Source organism: Hordeum vulgare, chromosome 5H, assembly GCF_904849725.1.
Source record: "Hordeum vulgare subsp. vulgare chromosome 5H, MorexV3_pseudomolecules_assembly, whole genome shotgun sequence".
Lineage (NCBI taxonomy): Eukaryota > Viridiplantae > Streptophyta > Magnoliopsida > Poales > Poaceae > Hordeum > Hordeum vulgare.
The window spans coordinates 475975256-475983887 of NC_058522.1; the positions used below are offsets into that span (position 1 = coordinate 475975256).

The 8632-nt window shown below is 48.3% G+C and overlaps 1 protein-coding gene across 5 annotated transcripts; it reads left to right on the forward strand.

Moving 5' to 3' along the window:
- The first annotated feature begins 573 nt into the window (after positions 1 to 573).
- Positions 574 to 2377, forward strand: LOC123395749 (fasciclin-like arabinogalactan protein 7). 5 transcript variants are annotated; one of them, XM_045090782.1, is made up of 5 exons: positions 575 to 686; positions 915 to 1066; positions 1190 to 1307; positions 1389 to 2042; positions 2125 to 2377. In XM_045090782.1, exons 3-5 carry the CDS (start codon positions 1277 to 1279, stop codon positions 2214 to 2216), a joined length of 777 nt encoding a protein of 258 aa, XP_044946717.1. In that variant the 5' UTR covers positions 575 to 686; positions 915 to 1066; positions 1190 to 1276; the 3' UTR covers positions 2217 to 2377. The 5 variants fall into 5 exon arrangements, with proteins under 5 accessions (XP_044946713.1, XP_044946714.1, XP_044946715.1 ...); XM_045090778.1 differs by having other exon boundaries at positions 574 to 686; positions 1389 to 2377; XM_045090779.1 differs by lacking the exon at positions 915 to 1066 and having other exon boundaries at positions 574 to 686; positions 1389 to 2377.
- Positions 2378 to 8632: the final 6255 nt, after the last annotated feature.

Genomic DNA, 8632 nt, shown 5'->3' on the forward strand with positions numbered 1-8632 from the left:
ATGAAGAACTGTTAATAAAAAACCCAATCTAGCGCTTACCTCCATACCTTTTAGAAGAAAAAGGGGGACAAGTTCATAAATATCAGGACAGCATGTGTATGTGTAGAAAGGGCGAGACAAATACCAGTACCAAGTACTGTCGGAGATCACCGGACGGCTGAATCAAAACGGCCGTGCATCCATGCTCACTTATGCACCCCTCTGTCCGAAAATACTTGTCATAAGAATGGATGTATCTAGATGTATTTTAGTTCTGAATACATTCATTTGTATCCATTAATGCGACAAATATTTGCGGACGGAGGGAGTACTTGTTTGGGAGGAGGACGGAGGACACAATACACAATTGTACCAAACATAGTGCAGGAATTAAACCAAACGCGAGGACACCGATTGTACCACCACCACCGAGAAGCAGTGCGATTTACTCAAGAACAGACCAGAGAACAGACACAGAAAGGAAGCGCAGCAGCAGCTCCCGTTCCGCACCAACTGACCCGCAACACCAGCTGCCACCCATCACCATATGAACCTAATGAATTATTATTATTTAGCCACCTCCTCCTCCTCCTCCTCCTCCCTGCACGAGCAGGAACACCAACCTTTTATATAGCGTCGCCTCCTCTCGGCAGCACCCTTGCCAGCCTCTCTTCTTCGCCCGTCCTCACCTTCCCTGCCCTGCTCAGGTTTGCTCCCCCCCTTGAATCCTCCTCTGCGTTCGCAATGCAACGTCGTTAACTCGTTATGTAATCTCAAACTTCTGTCATGATTTCATCTTGTGCAAGTCCATGCCATTCCGTTAGTGTATATAGGATGCATGTGTAGTTTTTTTCAGAGTTCATGATCCCTGGCCCATGAGATTTCTGCGTTTGGGTCAAACATGATGGCATTGCTTTCTCTTCGAGTCGAAGCAGAGATCGTGTGACGCTTGGTCTAGGCAGGCAGAAAGGTGTTAGAACTTGGTGGTTGGTTCGGGCCTTTTTGTCCTTGTGCTGAGATCTACTACACGGCTTCCTTTTGTTCAAGCAACTACTCCTACTTTATACTCCTATGGCATCGTGATTTGGTGGGTGTGACAATTAACTTACTATAATGCGGCGCAATAGCGTAGTAGGTCCTACACTGGATCTAGTGATCCTGACGCCTGAAATGTTTTTGTTGTGTGTTTTCCCCTACTTTGTCACGATAGTGAGTGGATGGATCACCGAATGATGTTGAAATTATTGATCTGAATGCTGAAACATACACTCAAACGGATGACAGATCAAGCAGCAACATGTTGATCACTCAGATCAAAGCACCGCAAAGTACTCTACCTCTTCAAAGTATTCATTCAGGTTCAGAGTTGTAACTTGTAACGCTCTCTGAAACTCACTGCATCATCTCAGGGGAATTGGATCAGGGAAGAAGAGAAGGCAAGCAAGCGGTCGTGACCATGGAGTTCAAAGCGGCCGTTTTCACCGCCGCCGCGCTGGCCGTCCTCCTCTGCTCCCCGGCATCGGCCCAGAAGAGCCCGCCCGCTCCGGCGCCGGTGTCGGTGTCGATTCCGCCGTCCCTCGCGCCGGCGCCGGCGCCGGCCCCGCGCTACGTGGACCTCGCGGCGCTCCTGGACGTGGCCGGCCCGTTCCACACCTTCCTGACCTACCTGCAGAAGACGAACGTGATCGAGACCTTCCAGCGCCAGGCCAACAAGACCGACGAGGGCATCACCATCTTCGTCCCCAAGGACTCGGCGTTCGCCGCGCTCAAGAAGTCCACCTTCTCCAACCTCACCGGCGACCAGCTCAAGACGCTGCTCCTCTACCACGCCTTCCCCAAGTACTACCCGCTGGCGCAGTTCAGGAACCTCAGCGTGCTCAACCCGGTGGACACCTTCGCCGGCTCGCCCTACACGCTCAACCTCACCGACGACATGGGCACCATCACCGTCGAGTCCATGTGGTCCAAGCCCAAGATCTCCAGCAGCGTCTACGCCACCAAGCCCATCGCCGTCTACTCCATCAACAAGGTGCTCCTGCCCATGCAGCTCTTCAGCAAGGACCCGCCGCTGGCGCCGGCGCCCGCGCCCGCGCCGGAGTCAGGGGCGTCGGACATCGCCCCCAGCCCGGGCGGCGCCAAAGCGGGCGCCGGGAACGGCAAGGCGGACTCGACGAGCGCCGGGTATGTCGGCGCTGCGAATTGCTTGGGGCTGCTGGCTGCCGCGGCAGGTGGCTTGATGCTCCTGTGGTGAGAGAGAAGGGAACACGTCGATGGTTCTTGTCATTTGTAAGCACTTGAATTTGATTTTGAGCTGGTTGATGGGAGTCATTCTTTTGGACATAGTAGGCATGATGTTAGGATTGAATCCGAGTATTTTACATCATATTGGTCGTCTCATAATCATGATCATTACTCATAAATTGATGGACGGATGACTATCAAAAGAGGTTTAGTCACCTTTGTGACTAGTGCTTCTCCTGTTTGTGGTACTCTGCTAAAGCTGTTCGACCCTGCCTTAGGCTTAAAGGCGCAACCCTGGTCGGCACCTCTCACATGCAGCACGCATGTACGCATTCTCATATTTCCTAAATACGGAGTATAAGTCTTTTAAGAGGTTTCACTAGGGGTACTACATACGGATGTATATAGACATATTTTAAAATACATATTCACTCATTTTGCTTCGTATGTAGCCCTCTGGTGAAATTCAAAAAAAAACTTATATTTAGGACCTGTTCGGATCCACTCCACTCCACAAACTCCGCTCCGGGAGCGGGAGGAGCGCGCCGAACGCTGCAACTCCACGGAGTCAAAAGAGTGGACGCCAGTCACTCGTACTACAGCGGACAAAGGTCACCGGCAAACGACCGTTCCCGGAGCCGATCCCAGTCATATTTGCCGGAGTCGCTAAAGTCCGACTCCCCGCGACTCCGTCCTCAAAATATACCTGTTCGATCCCCTTCATCCTCCCCAAAACAACTCGCGACATGGAATCCTAGCTCTCTTCCGCCGCTACCCCTGCCGCTAGATCTTGCAATCTCCTCGTCTGGTCGTCCCCCTCCTCGCCATCTCCTCGTCCCCCTCCTCAAGCGGTTGCGACCTCGCCATCTCCTCGCCCCCCTCCTCAAGGCGGTTGCGACCTCGGCATCTCCTCGCCCACCCCCTCAAGGCGGCTGCGACCTCGGCCTCCAGCGGCTGCGACCTCGGCATCTCCTCGCCCACCCCCTCAAGGCGGCTGCGACCTCGGCCTCCGGCGGCTGAGATCAACAGGGCCTCATCCTCGTCCCCGGCAGCTTGGATTCATCGTCAGCAAAGTCTGCATCCAGGCCCACGTCACATCCAGCAAGGTGAGATCCATATCTCCTCACTGCACCCTTGTCCCTCTATCTGTTCTTCATTCATATCCCTGATTAGTTGTATATGTTCTTGATTCCAGAAAGGATTGGTGTGTTCTTGATTCCAGAAAATATAAGTGTGTTCTAAATTCTAGAAAGGATTAGTTCTACATTAGCTAGATCCATATGGTGTCAGCGTGATTCTCCTATCAAATATAGTTTTTGTTGCTACCGTTGCTACTGCCGGGCCTAAATTGCCATTTTTGTTCTAAGGTCCATTTGAATTAACCATGAACAGAAACGACCACCGGAATCACAGATGGAACCGTTCTGACAAACGCTGCTGCAGCAGCAGCAACAACGTTTTAGGCCCGACAGATCCGGCAGCGTTTTAGGACCTTGCTGACAAACAATAAATTTTAGATGGTATTCCATCGTTGGTACTGGTTTGGTCTGTGTAGTTTGATGTGTATGCATGAACTGGAATCAGGCAATCACCGTTGCTATGATCTTGGCTGCATCTCTCTTACTACATCCTACGGAGTAGATCTTACTCTGTTGCATTGTTACTCATGCTTGTGTGATTCAGTGACCCTGTATTTGCTTAATCAGTTGTTAGCTGAATGAGCGCCAAATTCTGGGTATGCAGAAACGTTATCTGAATTTAAATGTGTTTCTTCATACAGTCATACTGATACGTGTTTTGAAAGTATCGAATTGGTCTGAATGTTGTTTCATCGGTTGGTTTAGTGGGCGGAGTTAGTGGATGATTATGAACGCAATGGAATCAATGTTCTCGCGATATTATCTTTAGTGTGCGGAGTTAGTCCCAAATGAAATCTTACAGTAGTATTTATTATTTGTTCGTACTAGAGTAGCTTTGCTGATTCTTTTTCGCCATGGTCTTTGCTAGCATGTAACTAGGAGCCTCATTGATGATTTTTCATCAATACATGTTCACTTGTAATGCTTGCAATTAATATGTAATTTTCTTGAAGAATGTCTACTGATTGGAGTGATGAAAATACTACGATCTTGACCGAGCTCTTTGTCCAACAAGTGTGTGCTGACAACAGGCCAGACAAGCACCTGACTCCAAATGCTTATGAGGAAGTTGCAAATGATTTCAAAGTCAGAACACATCTGGAGTACACCAGGCTCCAACTGAAAAACAAGTGGGATAAGTTGAAGACTGATTACAGCAACTTCAGAAAACTCAAGTTGAAGGAGACTGCTGGTGGGTGGGACTATGAGAGAAACATTGTCAAACAAGATGCTGAATGGTGGAAGAACGCAAAAATAATGAGTCATGACTTTTCTGTTGGAATTATGCCCTAGAGGCAATAATAAATATAGTTATTATTATAATTCCTGTATCAAGATAATCGTTTATATCCATGCTATAATTGTATTGAATGAAGACTCATTTACATGTGTGGATACATAGACAAAACACTGTCCCTAACAAGCCTCTAGTTGGCTAGCCAGTTGATCAAAGATAGTCAGTGTCTTCCGATTATGAACAAAGTGTTGTTGCTTGATAACTGGATCACGTCATTAGGAGAATCACGTGATGGACTAGACCCAAACTAATAGACGTAGCATGTTGATCGTGTCATTTTGTTGCTACTGTTTTCTGCATGTCAAGTATTTGTTCCTATGACCATGAGATCATATAACTCACTAACACCGGAGGAATACTTTGTGTGTATCAAACGTCGCAACGTAACTGGGTGACTATAAAGATGCTCTACAGGTATCTCCGAAGGTGTTCATTGAGTTAGTATGGATCAAGACTGGGATTTGTCACTCCATGTGACGGAGAGGTATCTCGGGGCCCACTCGGTAATACAACATCACACACAAGCCTTGCAAGCAATGTGACTTAGTGTAAGTTATGGGATCTTGTATTACGGAACGAGTAAAGAGACTTGCCGGTAAACGAGATTGAAATAGGTATGCGGATACTGACGATCGAATCTCGGGCAAGTAACATACCGAAGGACAAAGGGAATGACATACGGGATTATATGAATCCTTGGCACTGAGGTTCAAACGATAAGATCTTCGTAGAATATGTAGGATCCAATATGGGCATCTAGGTCCCGCTATTGGATATTGACCGAGGAGTCTCCCGGGTCATGTCTACATAGTTCTCGAACCCGCAGGGTCTGCACACTTAAGGTTCGACGTTGTTTTATGCGTATTTGAGTTATATGGTTGGTTACCAAATGTTGTTCGGAGTCCCGGATGAGATCACGGATGTCACGAGGGTTTCCGGAATGGTCCGGAAGCGAAGATTGATATATAGGATGACCTCATTTGATTACCGGAAGGTTTTCGGAGTTACCGGGAATGTACCAGGAATGACGAATGGGTTCCGGGAGTTCACCGGGGGGGGGGGGGGGGGGCAACCCACCCCGGGGAAGCCCATAGGCCTTGAGGGTGGCGCACCAGCCCTTAGTGGGCTGGTGGGACAGCCCAAAAGGGCCCTATGCGCATTGGAAGAAAAATCAAAGAGAAAAGAAAAAAAAGGGAGGTGGGAAAGGAAAGAGGGACTCCACCCACCAAACCAAGTAGGACTCGGTTTGGGGGGGGGGCGTCCTTCCCCCCTTTGACTCGGCCGACCCCCTTGGGGCTCCTTGAGCCCCAAGGCAAGGCTCCCCCTCTCCCACCTATATATACGGAGGTTTTAGGGCTGATTTGAGACGACTTTTCCACGGCAGCCCGACCACATACCTCCACGGTTTTTCCTCTAGATCGCGTTTCTGCGGAGCTCGGGCGGAGCCCTGCTGAGACAAGGTCATCACCAACCTCCGGAGCACCGTCACGCTGCCGGAGAACTCTTCTACCTCTCCGTCTCTCTTGCTGGATCAAGAAGGCCGAGATCATCGTCGAGCTGTACGTGTGCTGAACGCGGAGGTGCCGTCCGTTGGTACTAGATCGTGGGACTGATCGCGGGATTGTTCGCGGGGCGGAACGAGGGACGTGAGGACGTTCCACTACATCAACCGCGTTCACTAACGCTTCTGCTGTATGGTCTACAATGGTACGTAGATCACACATCCCCTCTCGTAGATGGACATCACCATGATAGGTCTTCGTGCGCGTAGGAAATTTTTTGTTTCCCTTGCGACGTTCCCCAACAGTGGCATCATGAGCTAGGTTCATGCGTAGATGTCTTCTCGAGTAGAGCACAAAAGTTTTTGTGGGCGGTGATGTGCGTTTTGCTGCCCTCCTTAGTCTTTTCTTGATTCCGCGGTATTGTTGGATTGAAGCGGCTTGGACCGACATTACTCGTACGCTTACGAGAGACTGGTTTCATCGCTACGAGTAACCCCGTTGCTCAAAGATGACTGGCAAGTGTCGGTTTCTCCAACTTTAGTTGAATCGAATTTGACCGAGGAGGTCCTTGGATGAGGTTAAATAGCAACTCATATATCTCCGTTGTGGTGTTTGCGTAAGTAAGATGCGATCCTACTAGATACCCATGGTCACCACGTAAAACATGCAACAACAAAATTAGAGGACGTCTAACTTGTTTTTGCAGGGTATGCTTGTGATGTGATATGGCCAACGATGTGATGTGATATATTGGATGTATGAGATGATCATGTTGTAATAGATAATATCGACTTGCACATCGATGGTACGGCAACCGGCAGGAGCCATAGGGTTGTCTTTATACTAATGTTTGTGCTTGCAGATGCGTTTACTATTTTGCTAGGATGTAGCTTTAGTAGTAATAGCATAAGTAGCACGACAACCCCGATGGCGACACATTGATGGAGATCATGGTGCGGCGCCGGTGACAAGAAGATCGTGCCGGTGCTTTGGTGATGGAGATCAAGAAGCACGTGATGATGGCCATATCATGTCACTTATGAATTGCATGTGATGTTAATCCTTTTATGCACCTTATTTTTCTTAGAACGACGGTGGCATTATGAGGTGATCTCTCACTAAAATTTCAAGACGAAATTGTGTTCTCCCCGACTGTGCACCGTTGCTACAGTTCGTCGTTTCGAGACACCACGTGATGATCGGGTGTGATAGACTCAACGTTCACGTACAACGGGTGCAAAACAGTTGCGCACGCGGAACACTCGGGTTAAGCTTGACGAGCCTAGCATGTGCAGACATGGCCTCGGAACACATGAGACCGAAAGGTCGATCATGAATCATATAGATGATATGATTAGCATAGGGATGCTTGTTGGAAATATGCCCTAGAGGCAATAATAAATTAGTTATTATTATATTTCTTAGTTCATGATAATCGTTTATTATCCATGCTATAATTGTATTGATTGGAAACACAATACTTGTGTGGATACATAGACAAAACACTGTCCCTGGTAAGCCTCTAGTTGACTAGCTCGTTGATCAAAGATGGTCAAGGTTTCCTGGCCATAGGCAAGTGTTGTCACTTGATAACGGGATCACATCATTAGGAGAATCATGTGATGGACTAGACCCAAACTAATAGACGTAGCATGTTGATCGTGTCATTTTGTTGCTACTGTTTTCTGCGTGTCAAGTATTTATTCCTATGACCATGAGATCATATAACTCACTGACACCGGAGGAATGCTTTGTGTGTATCAAACGTCGCAACGTAACTGGGTGACTATAAAGATGCTCTACAGGTATCTCCGAAGGTGTTAGTTGAGTTAGTATGGATCAAGACTGGGATTTGTCACTCCGTGTGACGGAGAGGTATCTCGGGGCCCACTCGGTAATACAACATCACACATAAGCCTTGCAAGCAATGTAACTTAGTGTAAGTTGCGGGATCTTGTATTACGGAACGAGTAAAGAGACTTGCCGGTAAACGAGGTTGAAATAGGTATACGGATACTGACGATCGAATCTCGGGCAAGTAACATACCGAAGGACAAAGGGAATGACATACGGGATTATACGAATCCTTGGCACTGAGGTTCAAACGATAAGATCTTCGTAGAATATGTAGGATCCAATATGGGCATCCAGGTCCCGCTATTGGATATTGACCGAGGAGTCTCTCGGGTCATGTCTACATAGTTCTCGAACCCGCAGGGTCTGCACACTTAAGGTTCGACGATGTTTTATGCGTATTTGAGTTATATGGTTGGTTACCGAATGTTGTTCGGAGTCCCGGATGGGATCACGGACGTCACGAGGGTTTCCGGAATGGTCCGTAGACGAAGATTGATATATAGGATGACCTCATTTGGTTACCGGAAAGTTTCCGGGCATTACCGGAAAAGTTTCGGGCTCATCGGTAGTGTACCGGGAGTGCCGGGAGGGGTGCCGGGGACCATCGGGAGGGGTGT

Excerpts from the sequence above, each read along its gene's own strand:
- LOC123395749 (XM_045090778.1), top strand. The coding sequence starts at position 1,277 with ATGTTGATCACTCAGATCAAAGCACCGCAAA. Across the intron at positions 1,308-1,388 it reads TCAGATCAAAGCACCGCAAA|GGGAATTGGATCAGGGAAGA; the intron begins GTACTCTACCTC and ends GCATCATCTCAG.